The sequence below is a fragment of the Arachis hypogaea genome, chromosome 12 (assembly GCF_003086295.3).
Source record: "Arachis hypogaea cultivar Tifrunner chromosome 12, arahy.Tifrunner.gnm2.J5K5, whole genome shotgun sequence".
Taxonomy (NCBI): domain Eukaryota; kingdom Viridiplantae; phylum Streptophyta; class Magnoliopsida; order Fabales; family Fabaceae; genus Arachis; species Arachis hypogaea.
Window position 1 is genome coordinate 942,439 of NC_092047.1, and position 22,751 is coordinate 965,189.

Consider the following 22,751-nt stretch of genomic DNA (forward strand, 5'->3'; position numbering starts at 1 on the left):
CAGACGGAATTTTAGAGGAATTTTTTGTCGGAAAACAAAAAAAATGAATTAGCATAAATTACAGACGGAAAAGAGAATCCGTCGATAATTCTATCGAAAAAATTAATTTTTTTTTCGTGGAAAATGATTACAGACGGAAAATCTGTCTGTAATTAAATAGACAAAAATACTAGTTTTATTAAATTATTACAGACAGAAAATCCGTCTATAATTTAAAATTTTCCGTCTATAATTTTTAGTTAAACCTAGCATTTGCTCGAACTCCACTCACAATACACAAATCAAAGAAACTTTAACTTCAAATCGAAGAACTCCCTTAGCTAAACCTAGCTTTCCCCTCTCCGTCAACGGGCTCCTTCTTCTCTCCGCCGCTAACAGAATCAACCCGCGAAGCTGATAGAATGGCCAACCTTGTTAGGTTCAGCTCCTCCGTCCCCTCCTTCGTCGCTAAGGACACCCGCGGTTGGCTCCTCGACCCTATCTCGCTAGCTCGAGCTTCTGGCATTTTAGGTTTTTCTTTTTCCCCTCTAACTTTGGTGTTTCTCATCATTACCTTTTAGTTAGAGATCGGTATGTCAAATTGTATCATGATTAGCATGTTTATAATGTGATTATGCGATGGAGTAGAGTCAAATTGAAGTTGAGAATTTTTGGGTGGAGTAATTTGGGGTCTCGTTCATTTCGAGAATAGTTTGCATTTTAGCTTTGTTTTTTTTAATGAGGATTTTGCATTCTTGTTATGGATCTGTTTCCTAGTGTTTAGTGGATTTGTTGATGTATTTGAGTGGTTTAATGGAGACTTAGATGTACGATGTGATTCTATGTTTTGTGGCCATTGGAATTTGAAAAGGAAATGGTGGTTGGTTCTCTGCAGGTGGAGCTCTCACTTGTGCTTCGGTTCATATAGGAGAGATTCGGCCTGGCAGGTTGAGAGGGAATCATAGGCATCATGATTGCAATGAGACATTTGTCCTTTGGGGTGCCCTAATCAAATTTAGGGTAAGCTTTATGGGATTCTATATTTCTATTATTTTATTAACATATATTTGTACTTCATATGTCTTGAGATATTTCTCACTATTTATTGTTAAGTATAGCAACTCTTGCAGAGAGTAAAGGTGTTTTAACAGCATGATGTAATTAATTATTAGTTGCAATCGCAATTCTAAAAAATTGATGAGGCTGCCATAGTTTCATTGCTCTGGGTTGAAAAGTATTTCATCTGACACAATTTGTTGGATTAGCTGTGAAAATTTAGTATATTGAGTTTAGTTGACATAAGACAGAAGTTAATAGGTCCTTTGTTGGATCCATTATGCATTGTTGCAGTTACACTGATATATAAAGTCTGATTCTTTAAATTGCAGCTCTAAATGCAAGTGGTCTTGACAAATTTATTAAATCAATAGGAAGAAATCCCTCATATGTTGATTTGGAGGTGAGTTAATATTCAGGACATGTCTTGTAGCTTATTTCTCCTCATTAAACCAAATTTTGTTGCTTTATTATAATTATTTGAATGTGTTCTTGTTTGACAGTTGACTGAACAAAAATTGACAAGAAAGGAAGGTATAAGCTTTTCTTGTTTGAGGTTACTTGCTAAGATTAAAGCCTCGCTGTCTTTCACTTAAAATTTCTGAAGGTTTTGATAAATTTTACCACCAATAGAAGTAGGAGGCTAATCTGATTCAATCTGCTCTTATTGTCAATTATCTCTGTTTCCATCTCAATGTGTTCCAACATTGTTCATCTTTTGTTGTTTAGGAAGCATGAGACAAGATTGCAGCTTCTGGTTACTATGTGGTCGTTCCGGACTTTTTTTATGGTGAACCCTATGATCCTCAGAATACTAATAGGCCTTTAGGAGAGTGGCTAAAAGATCATGGAACGGTTAGTTCTTTTTAATGATTCAACATTATTTCTTTGTTCATAATGATTCAACATTATTTCCCCGTGATCCAAACCACAAGCTGCAAATCCACCATATCCTCTCTCATCCTCTCCTCTTTCTCCAATGAAACCACCACAAACAAGAACAAGAGTACATTCAGGGGACTTGGTTGTGCTGCTGCTTCTGCATCATCACAACAAGTCTCAGTTCCTGCTGCGATTCGATCCTCTGCTGATTGGAAGAACACTAGGAAGAACAAGAAGTGCAGAAGGAGGAACACCGAAAAAAGCAGCATAACATGTGACCATAAACATGCTTCTTCTTCTTTTTCTTCTTCTTTTCAGGATGTATGGTGTGGCCCTGGAATTGGATTCGCATCAGATCATGCTTCTGCTTCTGTGAATTGTGTGGTGGCAAGGAAGAATGCTTCTTCAAGAAGGAGCCTTGATGCTGTTGAGAGAGCAACACATAGGGAAAAGGTATTCTTCTTTCTCCATCATCATCTTCTACTTCAATTCTTACTGTTTTCTTATTTATTTATTTAATTGATTCATTTATGTTATTTTCTCTTCAGACACTGCATTTTCATGTTCATATAATTGTTGTGAGTTGAAGCCTCTTCTCTTCCTCAACTCAATGACAGTTCTTGATTGCTTAATTGATCAAATACTTGTATAAAGTATCCAGTCACTGAATTGAATCTGAATCACTTGTTTTTAGACTTGTTCTGGTTTATTGCATTGTGTGCATTACATGTTCCAAATATGCTATTGCTATTTGGCAGCGTCCATGATCTTTAAAAAGAACTAACCCTGAGAAATCTATGGAAGAGTTCCGAGCAGCTAGTCAAAAACTTGGTGATGGCGTGGGTGTAAAGTCTTTAATGCAAAGCACGGGACTTTGAATGATTGCTGGCCAGGCAGTTTCTGCTTTTAATTATGAGTGTTTTTTAATCTAGTGTTAAGTTCTAAGCATTTTTAGGGGCTAATAGTTTCTTCTATTTATGTCCATATAGAACAATTCAATGTATCAAATCTCCAAAGTCAATCTCATTTATAATTGAATTTGGTATAATAAAGCTGATTCACTTCTTCTAACATTATATGATGTCTTAATTTTTTGATAATTTTTTACCTCTCCTCTGGTTAATGCTTATCTTGTTTCTCTATTGAAAATTAAGTATAAAATGCATGGCTAAGTCATTCTGTGTACTTGAAAAGGGTTATCATTCTGTGTACTTAGCCAATAAATGAACCGTTATCATTCTGTGTTGTGTTCTACCTCTTTTAGTACATTAATAAATCAATGTAACTGGAGAGAGTATTAAAATATTTTTGTTTTCTAATCTGTGGATTCTTGTCTTTTTACTATGAAGAATAAATGTTATTCTATTTGGATACGTAATGCAAATATTTTTTACTTTGTGTTATCAACAGTTGTTGTGGCAATTGCAGTTGCAAATCCAACTGATCTTGTGAAAGTTAGACTACAAGCAGAAGGAAAATTGCCAGTTATATTAGAAAAGGTGGCGCTCTTCTGGCCTAACAAAGTTGGTTTTAAACTCAAATTATGTGATATTTAACATATCTGCTTGATTATATTGTCAGTTAAGAGTTGTAGAGGAAAAACGCCAAGAAGTGGAGGCCAGAGCTAGGGAGCTTGATAAACAGGTGAGGGTCCCCCTCCTCTTCTCCTTTTTCCAAACCAAAAAAAAAAAAGATATTAACTGAGCTTTGAAACCTAACAATATTAATGTATATCCGAGTTTGATTTTTCATTTGCTTAATACTTACCAATAGAAATTGCTTTACTCCTTGTGCTGCCTTTGCTGATTTTTCGTGTCCTTGTTCATTTTAATTTTGGCAGGTTGCTTCTCTTAGAGAAGGTGTATCCCTAGAAACCAAACTTCTGAGTAGGTAAGTTATGGTGTCAGTTTGTCTTTGAAGTTTGTCAGGTTATCTGATGACAGACACAATTCAGTTAAGTTCACAAGGTCGAAAACCGACTTTGGAATATCTCCATGAATTTTGTTGCCGCATAAATTTAAGTACAGCAATGAATAAGATGAGATTGCACTTAGATTACATGTGAATTGGTTACTTGAAAGGTCTAAATGTTTCAAAAGCGGCAAAGATAAACACCAAGAAGGAATTATCCCATTTAAATAGCAGTTGAATGGTTTGGGTAAAAGATTGGATTTAATAGAATAAGAGAATACTAATGTGGGCGTAAAATTATTTTTTAAACTGACATCTAATTAGGTGTTTTATATAGTTAAAAGCAACTTCTTTTTGAGATATTTGGTGTGAAAATGAACTGTTTTTCTTTTTCCCTTTTTTAATTTATCTGTAAGATCTGATTAGATGTAATACATGGAAATTAAATTATTATTCCCTAATGTCATCCATTTTCATATCTTTTTGTTTTGTATTAAATTTTTGGATTAATTCTTCCCCCGCCCCCTGTATTAGTCAAGGGACATGTATTTCCTGCAAAAGCTTCTGAATTTGAAAGGAGATGATGGTTTCAGAATGAATAAGTGCTTGTATCACTGTGGTACATAATGGGTTTGTGGCCCTTGGCCTATAGCATGCTGCTACTTCCTACAGGAAGGAGGTATTTCACTCTGAATCTGATATTTCCTAAAAAATTAACATGGTTTGTTAATGTTAATTGCACTCCAATTGCAATGTTAACTCTGTTATTACTTTGCATGCCCTTGCAATGTTGACTATGATGTTCTACAGCTCAAAAAGCAAAGTTCCTGTTTGGCCCTTTTACTTTCATGTTTTGGCGGTGCATATGCGCTTCTTCCTTATTTCATACTTTGGAATCCACCAGCACCTCCGATTGAAGAAACTGAACTTAAATCATGGCCATTGATCTTTCTTGAATCAAAAGTAACTGCAGTGGTAAGCACTCATCTTAGTTTCATCTTGAAAATTGTTGCAGGCAGATACTTGAAATTTAATCAAAAGTAACTGCAGTGGTAACAACTCCTTTTTGGTTCTTTTTTCTAATAATTGCCTTATTTGTTGTCTGAGTGTAGATCGGATATAGTAAGGTAGACATCCTCTGCTCAGAAGGTGGGAAGCAGCGAATAATTTTGATGGACCAAGAATCTCAAGAAGCAAGTATATTGCCATCATCACTAAGAAGCTCAAGAAAGAATGAAGCTATCCATAAATTAGGATATTGAATCTTGATGAGTCCACTAGTAGTTACTTATCATCTAATGTATTCAGATTGTATTATTGTATAGAAATAATTGCTTCTTATTATAAAGAAAGCGCTTTGTACTCACTTGGTGTATTTTTCTATTTATACCTTCAATAAAAATTTGTATTTATTATATTTATATTTATTTTGTATGAAAACAAATTTATTTTGCAATGAAAAAATCTAAAAAAATTCTATCTTATCTTACAGACGGATTTTCTATCTGTAATCAGAGTGTGGGATGATTTTCCGAGGTTCAAATTACAGACGAAAAATCCGTCGAAAAATCCGTCTGTAATTATCGACGGAAAATCCGTCGGAAAGTTTGTCGTCTCAGGGAAATGGATGGAGAATTTACAGAGGAAAAATCCGTCGGTAACTGGTAAAAATCCGTTGGTAATTTTTCGACGGAAAAAAATCTGTCGGTAAATAATTTCTGACAAGGCTTTTATAGAAGGACAAAATCCGTCGGTAACCAAAAATCTGTCAGAGCATAGAGAGTGATATTATAAAGAGAGTGAGCAACATTCTCTATCGTAGTCTGGTTGTCGTATTTGACAGCCTGATATAGTTTGAGGTTATGCCGATCATTGGTGAAACAAGTATTCAGCGGATGTTTCATATTTACCAACAAACTCAGGTGCAATATCCAAGGATATAGTCGTATGTTGAGTTTGAACATATAACTGTGGATGGAGTTCAATATGACCCAGATGTGTAAGATAACAGAACTGAAGCGTACAAAGGAATGAATGATAGTGACGAGGAGTTCAAAACTACGTATGAAGTCGATGACGAGGACAAGGACAAGGACAGCGATGGGGAGGTGAGGCAGTCGCAGAAACTTTAGTAATTCTACCCACAGTTAGTCAACTAATGGACATTCCATATTTTATGCATAGTTTGGATCTTAACGCCACGCCATACATAATGCAGCGCGACACGTGGTCATGTATGAGACGCAAAGGTGTTTCGGAACCAAGCGAAAAATTTCTGCTCTTTTAATACGCAAAGTGCGTGTTATTCCACTGCTCGACACGTGACGAATCTCTGTTGGAAATCCTTGTTAAAGCACCTTGAAATTCTGTACTGAATATGCAACACGTAAGGTGCATATTGTGTCAGTCTCTGCACCTCCACCCTTATGCAAAACACTCCAAATAATAATATACAACAAAAACATAATATATTTATCCATTGAAAAAATAATTTCTGTTAATTTATTCTATAAATATAGTTTATATGCACTTTTATTATTACAGTTTCTTCTGATCTTCTCTAATGCTTTTCTCAAATTTTTTCAACTAATATGTTGCTAATATTATGATTTTGTTTCAAAAATGAATCCAAATAAATTCAATTCGTTTTTCGTTAACTATATATTTCTTTAACGTAAGTAATATTGCTAATTAATTAAAATTCGAATAATATATTTTTTATTATTAATGTTATTTATGAAGTTATTTAATTTTTTTTGTATGTTATTAATTTATATTACTCAATTATTTTTTAATTTAATAAAAAATTAATTTAATGGTTATATTAATTTTTTATTTTAATTAATTAACGCGATAGGACTATAGTAGAAGCCAATGTGAGTCACCCCTATTAAAAAAGAAAGAGACACCTTTAGTTTGTATTTATTATTTATTATGTAAAAATTGATGTAAATTTAATTTTTTTTATGATAAATGAGCCATAAATATGAAAAAGAGAGAGTTCTCCGTTAAAACTTCTCTAAGATATTAGTGACTTTGATAAAATTGCTTAAAAAATGAAAGGAATAAAAATGAATCCCATGCACCCTTTATTTTTGTATTAAATAGTTGTGAAATGAGAAGTTAGTCATTATAAAATTCATCTTTTATATATATATATATATGAAATATAATTATTTATAAAATATACCTCATAATTATTTATATATGAAATATATATAATTATATATATACGAAGTAAAAAATATAATTATTTATACATCCTTATCTTCAAATAATTTTTATTTTCTATTTTTATAATTAGTAAATTGTTGTAATTCACTAATTCTTGTGTTGATCAAGCAAGAATGATGTCATCAATATAGACAATCAAAGAGGTAGTAGTATCATCTCCCTTACGAAGTATACGAAGATTTTTCTCCTAAGTGATCAGAAAAAGGACTTTGTTGATAGCTGGCAAGGGTTCCATGAGAAGGATTTGGCCACAAATTTATGCAAAAGATTCATGTAAACCCATCAAGAAGCAATGTACATACTCAGTTTGGAGAAATTCGTGCATTGCTTGAGCATCACCACAATTGCATTAAACACACATGCCGATGAGTTCAATTCTTCTCGTAGGACTTTTAACATTTGTGAAATATTGAGAAACAGACATGGCACTTTGGGGAAGATTGATCAATTCACGGTTCAGTTCGAAGTCACGAGGAACATTACCATGCTGGAAGCATTTCTTTAAATCATTCCATAATTGTGTGTAGATAAGGGATGTGGCAATATCTTTTGACACTGAATTCAGAATCAAAATGCTCACCACGTCGTTCACACATTGCCAATTCTCAAATTTTTTTGGCTCGGTGATTGGATCAGATTTGGTGGAAGAATTGAGCCATTAATTGATAAAGTCAAGCTTACGTTTGGCGTTCAAGGATTCATGAAGAAAATCCAAATATATTAGTCTTTATCTCAGGTTTAAACTATAATACCAAGCTCCAATTCTTGAAGAAAAAATCATTGAACATAAACATAGACAACAATTATTTAGAATTTAATTATGTAAAATAAAATTATCAAATAATAATTATTTTATGATAAATCTAGTTAAAACATATAAAATAATTATTTTATTTTACATTATTTGATAGCTGAATTATATATATAGAGCAATGCTAGGGGGCAGCAACATTTGTAATTGGTAGCCATCAATTAGCCATCAATGATGATTTGATGGTGTGAGATTGGTGTGAGATTTCATCCAATGGCTCACATTTCTCTGCTGGTTACATGCTGGCCAAAATACAATAAAATTGCTGACCCCCTAGACTTTTCCATATATATATATATATATATATATGGTGAATTCTACTCAACCCAATAACATGTAAGTTACCCTTCATGATGTGTCACACTTTAATTAGTTATTATGTTAACTATAGTTGAGTTATTTTATAATTTATTATTTGAGATGGATAATTGTATAATTTCTTAAAATATTAAAATTCTACCCCTTAACTGTGATCTACTGCCTCTCACGCAATCGTCGTTGAATTCCCATGGCTTGTAACTTTTCCGTTCTTCCCAGTATAGCCAGCGCCGACTTCATTGCTATCTCCTGTCCTTTCACTCAATCTTTTTTTTTTTTTTTTTTTTTTTGCCATGGATCACTCCTTACCAACATAATTAATGGTTAGTTCGGTTATTAAATTTTTTTCATTAAAAATAATATATAGAATATATATTCATATATAAAATATAATATAATAAAATAAATTTATTCAGAGTACTTAAAAGTATAATTAAAATTAGGAATATACAAATATAATAATAAAATTTGTACTCTAAACAAGTAAACATATCTTTTATCATACATAAATTATTTAAAAAATATAAATTGTTAAAATTAATAACACAAATTTAAAATGATAAAATTCAACTTTTTTACAAGTATTTTTTATAGTATTTTATTCTTTTAATTTTTAATTTATTAATATTTTTTATTTAATTAATAATTAAACAAATTATTTTCATGAGAAATCATTTTTTGTATATTCTTAAAGAAGAGATCAATATAACAGTTTAAAAATTAATGTAAAAATGATATTTTAAATAAAAAATAGTTAATATTAAAATTTTTAAATACAAAAGCAAATTGTATAGATATTCAAGATATAAATATGAAATACATGTTTAAAATAAATAAAGAACATGAACACTCCCATTTTATCTGTTTTATTTATTTTATGCATATATTTATATTTATCTTTTAAATATTTATACAAATTATTTTTATATTTAAAAATTTTGATATTAAATCTTTTTTATTTAAAATTTCATTTTTACGTTTTTTTTAAATTATTATATTGATCTCTTCTTTAAGATAATACAAAAAATAATTTTTTATAAAAATAATTTGTTTAATCATTAATTAAATAATAAAGTACTAATAAATTATAAATTAAAAGAATAAAAATATTATAAAAAAATACAGTAAAAAAGTTAGATTTTATTATTTTAAATTTGTATTATTAATTTTAATAATATATTTATTTTTTAAATAATTTATGTACGATTAAAAATATGTTTACTTAGTTAGAGTATAAATTTTATTATTATATTTATATGTTCATGATTTTAATTATACTTTTAAGTATTTTGAATAGATTTATTTTATTATATTATATTTTACATATGAATATATATATTTCATCATGTAATTAAATAAAGATATATTTTTTTAATGAAAAAAATTTAATAACCGAACTAACCATTAATGATATTGATGTTGGTAAGGAGTGATTCATGGCTAAAAAAAATAGGGATTAAGTGAGAGGACAAGAGATAGAAATTAAGTTGGTGCTGGCTATACTGGGAAGAACGGGGAAGTTACGAGCCATGGGAATTCAACGACCCGTTAATGAATGATGCACTGTAGAAAGAGATTGCGTGAGAACGTGCTTCAATTAACGGGGTAGAATTTTAATATTTTAAGAAATTATATAATTACCCATCTCAAATAATAAATTACAAAATAACCCAACTATAGTTAAGATAATGACCAATTAAAATGTGACATATCATGAAGAATAACTTACATGTTATTTTATATTTTTATTATAAAAATTATTATTATGTTATATATATTTTGTCTCTATTGTCAAAATTTTTTAAATTCATCACTAATAGTAGGTCTTAGTTAGGATGCTGTGGTCTTTTGCTGAGCTTTCTTTTTCAAAAACACAAGGGAAGAAAAATTCATCATCAGAACCCAAGGGAATCAGCTTAGTGGAAGAGTCTCGATTGGGTTTTAATTTTGAAAGATTTTCTTGGAGAAAAAATGTACAAAACTCAGATGGTCATGTCTACACTTATATCGTTTTGGTGCATTATGATGTAACCTTATTGTTCTTAGTGGCTAATAAGGTGGCTACAAAGAAGAAATCAATCAAGAATACATGATTAAAGATTTAAAGTTGATCTCTTTTTACTAGCAGATACAGTTTCATTGAGTGATCAACAATTTAGTCATTCTAACCCGACAATTTATATTCATACTAGAATTCACTTTTTTAATAATATCAGAATATTAATAAATACTAAAATTATAAAAATTAGACCAAACCAACTAATTAGACACCCGGTTAATTGAGAACGGGCTACTAGATTGGTTTAGTTTAAAGTTGATGACAATGTTAACTAATTGGCTTTATTATTTTAGCATATTCTGATTTGGCAAGTTATAATAGTTGGTTATATTATTTGTAGTTGTAGCTGAGCTAATAAGCTGACTCTGCATCTAGTTAGATAGTAGTTATTTAGCATAGCTAAGTTAATTAGCTGTTAGTGAGAACTATAAATAGCAATAGCTAGATATATCGTAAATTGATTTTACTCATTTTATTTTTCTGTATTTAATGAGAAGTTCACATTCTCACCTATTCTCTCTAAAGCACGGTTTTTTTATGGTGCAGTGAGCAGAGAGGACTGAGAACATGAAGAGAGGTGAAGAACAGTTGTAGATTAGAGTTGTGATTCTGCTAAAATGGCATACGCCTCCATTTTAGACGTAGAGGTAAATTGCGATCAAAACTAAGATCTCACAACAGTAGAACTTCGAAGCTTAGCAAGACTACTATCAAGACTTTGCGAACTGGAATGGAGAGAGGGTACTTGTCCGGAGGATGAAAAATTAATAATAATTATATATAAACGAATATATTTAATCTTATTATTATATTATCTTTGTTTTTATATTAAATTATAAATTATTTTTTTGAGAATTATGTTAAAAAATATTTTGTTAAATTTAATATATAATTATATATATCGCATTAAATTTAATTTAATATCAAAATTAAAAATAAAAAAATAATAAATAATAATAATGTTCTTTTTAAAATAATCAATTAATTAATTATTGAACTGATGCTTAATTTAAATTATTTTTTAATGTTCAATTTTTTAAATATAAATAAAATTTTTATAATGTTCAATTTTTTAAATATAAATAAAATTTTTATTTTTTAAAAAATTAGTTGAGATAAAAAAATATTATTTATATATTAAATAATAAAAAATGATAAAAAATTGACTTTTAGTTATTTAATATTAATTAGGGTTAAGTACTGTTTTCGTCTCTAAGATCTAGGGTAAAAATCAAATTCGTCTCTGACCTTTTTTCGTTATTAAGATTATCCTGAACGTTATAAAATCATCCTTTTGTCCATAAAGAATATTTTTTGGACAATTTTACCCCTAAACAAAAATTAAAAAAAAAATTCATCTTCATCTTCTCTTAACGCAGATCCGATTCCATAAACAATTTCATCTAAATGCATATCCTTCTTCTCTTCCTTTCTCATTCACAACAACAACCCTTTATCTTCTTCTTCTCATAACAACCCCTCTTTATATCTTCTTTCTTCTTCATCTTTTTCTCCAGTCTCCACGCAAATCTTCAACAACAACAATACCAACTATTTTTTTTTTTAATTTCAAAAAAAAATCAAACAGAATCAACAATAACAATACATCCAGATTCAAAACTCCATCACAACAACACCACTAACTATTTTTTTTAATTCAAAAAAAAATCAAACAAAGCTAACACAAAATCAACAACAACAATATATTCCAATTCAAAAATCCATCAACAACAACATTACATTCAAATTCAAGACAAAAAAATTCAAAAATCCAATCTTTTAAACTCAAGAGAGAACGCAGAAAAGAGAAAAGAGAGAACATGAATCCCAGATATTCTAAATCTGAAGAACAAGTCTTCTCAGAGGTTACAGATCCACATGCCACATGAACCACAAACCCTCTCTATTCCGAGAAACCTTCTTCAAGCAGAGAACATGAACACAACCCTCGATCTCTCTCTGAACAACGATCATGAAGGAAAGCATTCGCTAGTCCTCACCGGAACCTCCACCGTGACGACAGAAAGCTTCCCCTCCCTCCCTTCGCCAGAAGCTCCGCACAGCAGTGATTGGCGCCGATGACTCAACACCGGCTGTTGCTCTGCTTTATTCCCTTCTTTCTTTCTTTCCTTTTCTTTCTTCTTTCTCTCTGTTTCTCTTTTCTTTTGTTCTGCGTCTTTTTTTTCTGTTTTAGGTGGGAGGGTGGGGGTAGGTAGGATTGTTTATTTAATATTTTTTATTTTGTTTAAGGGTAAAATTATCTAAAAAAATGTTATTTATGGATAAAAGGATAATTTTATAACGTTTTATAACATTGGAGATGATTTTAATAACAAAAAAAAGTTGGAGACGAATTTAATTTTTATCCCAGATTTTAGGGATGAAAACAGTACTTAACCTTATTAATTATTTTTTTAATTATAAAAATTCTTAATTTTTTAGATACTTGAAAGTTTAAATTTTAAAATAAATAATATAATTTTAAAAAATTGACTGATATTAATTAAAATTAATTGAAAAAATTAATTTTTTAATTGAATTCTAATTTATATTATTTGTTTTAATTTTTATACATAATTATTATAAATATAAGTAAAATTATTAGTATATATATATATATATATATATATATATATATATAATTTTAATTTCAAATTATAAATATTTTTTTATATTTTTTAAATTATAAATATATTGATGTTTAATAAAATTTATTTTAATATATTTTTGTCCCATTATAAACATTTTTTGGGTCTGTGACTAGAGCCAAATCAAATGCGAATGTTTCGGTAAAAGCTAAAAATTGTTTGATAATAAATTGGTGAAAAAATCAGTTAATTAATCAAATCAATGTAATTTTGTAGTGATTGATTATTTTAAAATAATAAATAAAAATTATATATTTGTATATAAATATATTATTTTATTATATCTAGTTGAAATCTAATTGAATGCTTTGAATATCTAATTAGGGATGGTAATGAGATTTCATGAGGATAGAGACCCTCCTCCCGCGTCCCTGCCCTGTTTAGTAAAATGCTCCGTTTCTATCCTATTTCTGTCACGGTCTTTATTTATTTTTTTCCAATAAAAAAAAAGTATCTATGGATATTAAACTTTAAAAGAATTTGAAAAAATTAATATAATTATAATTAAATTCAATACAATTTAACTAAATATATTAAATTTAAATATAATTCAAATACAAATTTAACATAATCAATATACACACAAAATTTTTAACATATAAAATAAAATAAAATAAATTCTAACAAAATAATATAATAATTTTTGGTAATCGATCATAACTAGTTAATAATACTCCTTTTCTAAAATGACACAAATTTAAAAAGTTATTGCAAATTCACTTTTTTTTATCTAATTCCACCGGTTTGATGATATGTCTATTTTTCAGAATTTTGATAAATATTTTACAAATTTACTTTTTAATAATAATAATAATAATAATAATAATAATAATAATAATAATCCAAGATGTGTAAATATTCTATATTATAAATAAAAGAGCAAAAAAATAATTTTATAAGTGCCATCTGCAATAATTTTTTAAAATTATTAAACATGAATAAAATAATAATTTTTTTTAATTAAACATCGATGTCATAGCATCAGATATATAAAACAAAAACATTATTGGATTTATGTTTAAGACGGTTGTTTGGACCACAATATTTCATAAATAAATAAAAAATGGGACCACGACATACATATCTATCATTACAAATATTTTACACATATTATTCACCAACGGTTTAATTACATTATCTTGAAATATATAATTTTTGGTGAACGAAAATTATATGTATGAGAACGTACCATCGATATGATAGGTATAGAAATAATTCAAATTTGATATCCGTGCAATAAGGTCAGACGGACCACAATATACATCTATCACTACAAACATTTTAAACATATAATTTAATCAATGGTTATTATATGATTTTTTCCCCTCTTTTTAAAACATAACTATAAAAAAAGAACATTGAACTCTACCAAGAATTTTCCTTGGTCTCTTCTAGCACCAATTAAATTGAGAAGTTACACTGATAGAATAAGTAGTGAATATGCAGTTTGTTGAGTGGCTAAAAGATAGTAATAGTTTGTTATAAATGTTCTTATTGGTTTAAATTGGAGAGCTTTATTAGTTAGTGCTCTCTATCACCTACAAAAGCCAATGCACACTCTTGTATATGGCAACTTCAACAATAATACTGTTGTGAGGGTATCTGAAGAAAATTGAGTTTTTTCGGAACGTGAGATCTAAGACTCTTTTTAGACAATGTTTAATTTTTATTGATGTTAAAATATCGTCATTCGTATTTCTTATAAAATAGTAAGAGGTGATATTTGTAAAAGATTCTGACGCTTAAGTTAGTAAAAATTTTAAGTAGATTTTTAGTAGATTAGGCTCTAAATATATCTGAAGTTATCAGTATATAATAGTAGTAATAACTATTCTTTTTAGTGTAATTTTACTTTTGATGGTAGATGGTCATTTTCTTTATTTTAAAAAGATGTTGAGATCTTTCTTCTAAATAAAGGAGAGAGATAGTAAAAAATATCTTAAGAGTTAGTTACTTACTCAAATAAATAGAACCGATCTCTTTTATCGTCGATCCCAATTTTTTTAAAGTCGAGAAGAAACACGTCGTGTTATATTTTTTAATTGAATTTCATTTATTCTGGACCTTGCTAACATTTTTAGGTCAGAGTATAAACAAATACCATTCACAAATATAACACGCTTTTTTATTCTCTTCAATCTCACTCAAATAAAAATATTCTCTTGGTAAAAAGATACCTATTAAATTTCTAAAATAATTTTTTTTTAACTGATGATAAAATAAAAACAAAAAACGACCAATATATTCAACGAATGTAATTTATTTTCAAAAGAAAATTAGTAATTCCATACAAAAATTTAGTAAATATTCTTAAGCGATATTTAGCAAAACTCCACAAAGATAAAAAAAATTATTAAGAAATATTTTTGAAAAGATTTTTTAAAGTATTTATAAAAATTGAAAAAAAATAATTTTTATAATAAAAAATATCTATTACTTCTTTTGGAAAATGAAAATTTTTGTGACTAAAAAATTAAACATAAAATAATTTATAAATTATTATTAGAGTAAAGGATAAATAGGTCCCTAACCTTTTTTTTTCGCGGACATTTTCGTCCTCAAAGAAGAGGAAATACATTCAAGTCCCTCACCCCCGAAAAACGTGGACATTTCAATCCTTTCGTTCAAATCAGGCGGTTGGACTGGACGGAAAAATCTGACTTGGCAGAGGTGGCGCTGACATGGCCGTTACGGAATCTACGTGGCAATGAACTTTTCAAAACAGGACATATAAGTCCTCAGAGACGAAAACGACGCCGTTTCATTACTGACCCCCAATTTTTTAAACTTTTTTGCCCTAATCCCTCATCTGCACAGAATCGACGAAGTGGGTGTTGTGGGGAGTGAATGAAGAAAGGAAATTCTTCCTTCCATGGCATCTGAAGGAGTTTTACAAAAGAAAGCCAAGAAAAAATTCAAACTTGTCACGATATTCACTTACCCAAAAGAGCAAAGAACCAAAAACATTACAAAAAATCAAAACTTGTGTTGAAGGTGTGAGTGAAAAAAAGGAACTAAAATTATGGAAAATGAAAATTACTTGTTGAAAACGACAGCGAGGGAATCGAAGTTGATTGGGTCTTCAAGGTAGGACTTGAGTTGTGCGGCTCTGACGGCGGTGGCGAACCTGACAACAGGTGCCCTGGTCATGCCATCACAGAGGACGACGGAGGAGGCGCCGCCGGAGACATATGGCCTTGCAACCCCTGTTTGTGTTTGCAACCAAACAGCCCTCGATGGTGGCCATTGGCACCGTGTGCTCCACCCCCATCGAGCAATAATGGACCCGCAACACCCACTGGAATCTGAACAAACCCTATCGGCACCTCGCCGGACACCATCTGCTGTACGAGCTCCTCGTCGTCGGAAGAGAGAGGAGGAATCTGAGGCGGAACGTGAAGTGGAAGCTGAGGTTTCTGCGATGGCGGAGCAAGAGAAATAGCGGCGATGACGGAGCAGTCAATTATTCTGGCAGGGCAGGGGCCGGGGTTTCTTGTGTCGTCTTTAATGATTTCTTCTTCTTCTTCATCGGAGGAAGGTTGAGAGGAAGCTGCAATAATGGGTTGGACAAGGCCAATGCCGAAGAATCCAAGGAGGTAGATGAGGGAGAAGAAGTGGAGGTCAGTAACGAAATGGCGTCGTTTTCGTCTCCGGAGACTTATATGTCGTGTTTCGAAAAGCTCACTGCCACGTGGGCTCCGTAACAGCCATGTCAGCGCCACCTCTGCCAGGTCAGATTTTTTCGTCCAGTCCAACTGCCTGAATTGAACGGAAAGATTGAAATGTCCACGTTTTTTGGAGGTGAGGGACTTGAATGTATTTTCCCTTCCTTGAGGACGAAAATGTCTGCAAAAAAAAGTCAGAAATCTATTTGTCCTTTACTCTTATTATTAATATAAATCTTTATGTTTTAATTTTATTTTATAAAAAAATTTAATTAAATTATCTATTCAAACTAACCTTAGACAATATCCATATTTGATTCCCAACGTTGCGTGTATATATATATATATATATACACTTACACAAATACCACTAATAATTAAACGCACGCATAGACATATATGTCCCTATAATGACGTGTAAATATGTTGATATCATACAAATAATGACTCTCTCCTAAAAATATCCAATTATTGTGTACGGTGCATATATATTTTATTTCGTATATATCTATCATAATATAATTTTTAAATAGAGACAAGATAAAAAAGATGAGCAGCTTCGCTATAAAAGGATGCCAACAATTAGCTGATAAAAACAAACCAAAGTTATTTTTCTTAGAATTGCTTCTGTAACAAATTAAAGCTTTTAATACGCTGGGCATCATTAACATGGGAGAAGAAGCAAAAAGGTAGAGAGAAACGATAGTCTCATGAAATTATATATATTTAAAAAGAAAACATTAAATTATGAAATTGTATGTTTTTAATCATTATTATATTGTGGATTTTAATCTTCTTATGCTAGTCTTAAAACTTACTTCTAAAGAAATTTAAAAATCCAAAGGAAAAAGAAATTAGTATATGAAATTTTTTGATACGAATGCTGTGTTTTATGATATCATCATCAGTAGAAATAAATGCTTAATTTGAATTCTATAGATATCAAACAGATTCCTTATATAATAATATGTAATTTAATAATTTTATAAAACTAGTTTATATTTATAGTATTGAATATCCCTCAATTAAAAGTGTGATATAATAAATTGAACCTAAAAATGGGGGGAACTTACCTAGGAAAATACATCGCTTAATTTGCCTGTTAACACTTTATTTTTGTGAACACTTGGGAAAAAAAAGGGAAGAAAAAGAAAAAGAAAAAGAAAAAAGAAAAGAAAAGAAAAGAAACATTTGCTCAAAATCGAAGCTAAACAATGTGTAATCGGGCTCAAATATATATTATAGCTTCTTAATTAGTAGTAAATTCTAAATGTAAGATTGATAAATATAATAATTATCTTGATCCCATAACTATAAATTTCTAATCCAACAGAATGAAAGAATAAAGTCTTTAATTTAATTACCCAGAGACTTCTATATTTTTACGAGACTTTTATCCACTTAGCTTGCAATGGATAAAAAAATCTCAATTAGTAATAACTAACATATGTTTGCTTTATTAGGTATGCGGTAGTGACAGGAGCAAACAAAGGAATTGGGTTTGGGATATGCAAGAAATTGGCATCAACTGGTGGCGTTGTGGTGGTGCTTACAGCAAGAGATGAGAAGAGGGGTTTGGAAGCCATTGAAAGATTGAACAAAGAGTTTGGCCTCTCTCATGACGCTTTGCTTTTTCATCAACTTGATGTCACTGACCCTCTTAGCGTTGCTTCTTTGGCAGCTTTTGTTAAGACAAGATTTGGAAAACTTGATATATTGGTAAGCTGTTTATTTGTACTTAATATTTGTTATTACACATTATTTTATTTGATGTATCGTAGTACTTTTATATTTAACTGAATTTTGACGCACATTTCCTTTAATAAGCACAAAAAGTATAGGAGGATAGTTTCATTTATATTTTATTTTTGACGTTTTACTATTTCATTTTAATTTTTGAGGATATAGAGTATATTTTTTCTAAATAAAAATATGTACTAAAAAGGCACTGATCTGATAAATATTATTTTCAAATAATGTTAATACTTAATATCTGTTACACATTATTATAAATTCAACGCCAATTGAATATAATTTCTAAGGACGAATTAATTAAAGTCATGTATTGGATTGATATTTGATACTGTTTATTACCAAAGAATTATTAGAATATACATGTTCGACACAATAATATTGGTGCAGGTGAATAACGCAGGTGTTCCTGGGGGAGTAGTAAATGGAGAGAACGTCCTTAGAAGGGTAAATTCCCTCATTCTCATTAAAAATAATTAACTAAACTGTCTAATACTATAAAATTATTCAATTATGCACATAAAAAATAATAACTAAATCAATTATTTATATAAAAAATATATGAAATAAGACATAAATATATAATAATTAATTTATTAGTGTAAAATTATTTTGAGCTTTTAAGATAATATCTTATATTATCACTAAATAGATGGCATCATAACCTTAACTAATTTGTTGGTGTAGAAAAGGGGTGAATTAACGGGTTGGACCGATTGGAATATCATAGTTAGACAAAATTATGAGCTAGCTAAGGAATGTGTTGAAACCAACTTCTTTGGAGCTGAAAGAGTAACCGAAGCTCTTCTTACTTTGCTTCAGCTATCCACTTCACCAAGGATTGTCAATGTTTCCTCCGCAATGGGGGTATTGAAGGTAATATATTTAATTTGTATATATGTGTGTATTTTCTACAATTAAAAACTATATCATGCATTTTACAAATGCATTTTTTTTTCTATTTTTTGTTTAGATATTATTTTCATTCAAAAATACTATGTACACGTTAAAAATTAATCATCATATATTTTTTTATAAATACATGTGTTATTTAATATGTATTTTATATTTTAATATATATATTTTATACTATGGGTTTGTTTGGGTGAGCTTTAAAAAAAAAGATCTTTTTTTGAGTTATCTTTTTTTAAAAGATCTTATAGAGAAGTAAAAGTAATTTTATGTTTGGATATCTCATCTAAAAAGGTCTTTTTATCTATCAATTATGTTTGGGTATAACAATATAAAAGTACTTTTTTGTTTATTTATTATATGAAAAACATCTTTTTTTTAAGAAAAAAAGATCTTTTTTTGTAAATTATAGCTTCTCAAAAAAGATCTTTTTTTGATTTTACTAGTGCTTTTACTTTTACTACTAGAAATTTGCCAAACACGTTAAAAAATAAAAAAAGATCTTTTTTCAATGAAAAAAGATCTTTTTTTAACAAAATAATGGCGCCCAAACATGCACTATAACTAATTTGGTGATTAATTTTTTTATATATAATTGATTATATTTTGCTAGGGTTTCAAATTTCTATCCTAGTTTGAGAAAAAATGAAAAATTCTTATATTTTTATATAATCATTTATATTTAATTTTTTAGATAATTAGATTACATGGTGACGAAACTCTTTTCATATATACACTTTTTTATTTTTAATATTGGATTAATAATGGTATTTTTCTAAATTGTGATCTACTGTGATATTTTTTTAAAATGTGGGATGATTTAATTTACGGAGTACAAATCGGACCGTCCGATTTTTAGAACAGGTACTCGAACAGTCCAATTTGTGTACCCAAATTTTTAAAATTGACAGATACCTCCCATAATTTTAAAAAATTCCAAAAATTATCACGTTAAGGTATAACACCATCCTACTTCCATATCCAAATTTTTTAGCGTTTATATATATATATAAACAATTATTTTATTTCAGCATATACCAAATGAATGGGCTAGAGGATTGTTTGAGGACATTGATAACCTCACAAACCAAAAACTTGGCGATGTTCTGAGAGAGTTCCTTAAGGATTACAAACAAGGTTCATTGGAATCCAAGAACTGGCCAATAGTGGTTTCAGGCTACACAATGTCAAAGGCTGCTTTGAATGCATACACGAGAATGCTTGCTAAGAAATTCCCTAATTTTAGAGTAAATTGTGTGTGCCCTGGATTTGTGAAGACCGATTTGAATGAGAATACTGGATTTATGAGCATTGATGAAGGTGCTGAATCTCCTGTAAGGCTTGCATTGTTGCCTGATGATTCTCCTTCTGGTCAATTTTATTCAGTGGATGAAATCATTCCCTTTTGATGCGTGTATAACAGGGTATAAGAGTGATGGTATAGTCTTTTATCTGTGTGCTTCATAAGGATTCTTCTAATTCAAAATTTACTCAATATATAATGGATAGTTGTTTATAGTAATTAAGGACAATACAATATATGTGAGTGAAATTTTAAATTATGAGAATTTCTAGACATAATAAGAAGAAATTATAATTTCTCATATGTAAATATAGCTGCAGGCTTCTTTGTCCCATTTCATCTATGTGCATTCGTTGTTGTCCTATGGTTTTTTTTTTTTTTTATTTAAATAAAAATTTATACTTGTTAATTTAAATAATGCTAGTATAAAAAATTATGATTTTGTGTATTATATATTAATTACATACAGAAGCAGTTCAATTTCGTAAGGTGAGTATATCAAATTAAAGAACAATATCATTTTATAATTAGTGTCAGTAAAATTATAAATGTATTTTTGATATGATAATTTGATATCGTATTCACTATAATATTTTTTGTCTATTGCAACATATATTTAAAATAACACTTTAAAAATGTTGTCTAAAATATATATAGACAAGACTTTATACAAGTGACAAAAAAAATAGAACTTAACAACGTATTTTAATCAACACACTATAAGTGATGCCTTTGAATTAAAAGACACTTATTAAGTGTTGCTCCATCAAATATACAAAAGCAACTATTATAAAGCTAATATCTTACTTTTTATAAGAATTGTCTTTTAATTTATTTTAAACTTTATTTTTTAAGTGTTGTCTAAAATTTTTAATGTCTTTTTTAAAAAATAAATCTTATCTTTAATACACATTTTAACTTTGATTTTCAGTTTCTATCAATTTTAAAATAAAACAAATCCAACTTAATAAAAAAAAACAATAAAACACAAAGTTAAGATTAAAAGAGAAGGACCATAAAAAGAGAATTAGGGTTCTCTATTGCGCGGAAAAAAAAAGAAGAAAGAAGGAAAAAAAAATGCACAGTAAGGGGAGAGAGACAGAGAGTGACGAAGAGAAGAAAAGAAAGGGAAAATTGCTATCAAAGGAGGAAGAAGAGAAAGAAGGAGAAGAAGACGACAGAGAAAGAGGTTGCCACTACCACTTTCTTCACCTCCAGTACCATCTCTGCCTTGCGCTGCTGTTGTTGTTTCTACCTTGTGCTGCCAAATCTGCCACTGCTGTAATCCATCTTCTCTGCTTGTCGTCGTCGTGTTTCTCATTGCTTGAGCTCGCGCCTTGTTTTGCTCTGCTCTGTCGTATTTTTCTGTTCACGCCGTTCTGAAACTTCTGCTCTGTTCCGCATTATAAAACCTTTGATCTGCTCCGCCGTGGTGTCGTGCTCTATCCTCTCAAGCAAATCGACAACTCTCCGCTGTTTACCTCTTTCTCTCAAGCCTCTCGCCTTAGCCTCGGTCCTCAGGCATCTCTTTCCTCCATCGTCGTCGTTGAAGGCTTGTAGATTGATTTTACATACTACTTGATTAATTTAGTTGAATTATTGAATTAACAACAATTAATCACAATTTAGCAATGTGACCCTAAAGAGTATAGCTTTCCCGGTAGCATTTGGTGTGAGAAAAGGGATAGCATAGTTTGGTTGTCCCAATTCCACTCTTAAAAGGTGTTGAGTTAAGAAATTAATTAATTGATGATGACAAACATTTGATTAGTGGGCTAATCACCCAATTAGTTTTGATTATTTTTTATAAGTGATGCAGGCCAAAAACAAGTGGTACAGCAGCCCAACATCAAACAAAGGATATCTAAAAATGGGCTAAATGGTAAGTGAAAATAAAAAACAAGCCCAAATCATTCATCTCAAGCTAAATTCTTCAAAGAAGCAAAGGCAAGGCACCAACGGGCTGAACTTGAGTAGAACCCGATCCAAGCCCGAATTGAATCTCAATTCCCTCTCACTTGCTTTCACCAAATCAACGTTTCTTTCTTCTCTGTCTCAGTCAAATCAGAAACTCAGAAAAGTAAGAAAGAGAGAAAGAGCTTCTTCCCTAAAGCAAGTCACTAAAGAAGCAAGAGAGAGAGAGATTAAGCTTGAAACACAGAAGTCTAATCAGAAAATCCAAACCAAATCAAGCTTAGGTTAAAGGTAACCCATTTCCTCT

General features: G+C 29.9%; 1 protein-coding gene, 1 long non-coding RNA gene and 1 pseudogene across 3 annotated transcripts; 2 read left to right on the forward strand and 1 right to left on the reverse strand.

Moving 5' to 3' along the window:
* The first annotated feature begins 237 nt into the window (after positions 1–237).
* Positions 238–1,900, forward strand: LOC140176925 (uncharacterized). Its single transcript, XR_011868169.1, has 5 exons — positions 238–510; positions 875–999; positions 1,368–1,438; positions 1,539–1,642; positions 1,765–1,900. It is a non-coding gene; the product is annotated as an uncharacterized lncRNA (long non-coding RNA).
* Positions 1,901–15,809: 13,909 nt separating this feature from the next.
* LOC112729033 (3-hydroxy-3-methylglutaryl-coenzyme A reductase 1-like) lies at positions 15,810–16,960 on the reverse strand (annotated as a pseudogene).
* Positions 16,961–17,103: 143 nt separating this feature from the next.
* Positions 17,104–20,869, forward strand: LOC112726218 ((+)-neomenthol dehydrogenase). Of its 2 annotated transcripts, XM_025775522.3 has the most exons (5): positions 17,152–17,252; positions 18,027–18,282; positions 18,706–18,762; positions 19,003–19,191; positions 20,259–20,869. In XM_025775522.3, the coding sequence occupies exons 1-5, from the start codon at positions 17,233–17,235 to the stop codon at positions 20,634–20,636; spliced, it is 900 nt and encodes a 299-aa protein (XP_025631307.1). In that variant the 5' UTR covers positions 17,152–17,232; the 3' UTR covers positions 20,637–20,869. The 2 variants fall into 2 exon arrangements, with proteins under 2 accessions (XP_072064595.1, XP_025631307.1); XM_072208494.1 differs by lacking the exon at positions 18,706–18,762 and having other exon boundaries at positions 17,104–17,252.
* The last annotated feature ends 1,882 nt before the right edge of the window (positions 20,870–22,751 follow it).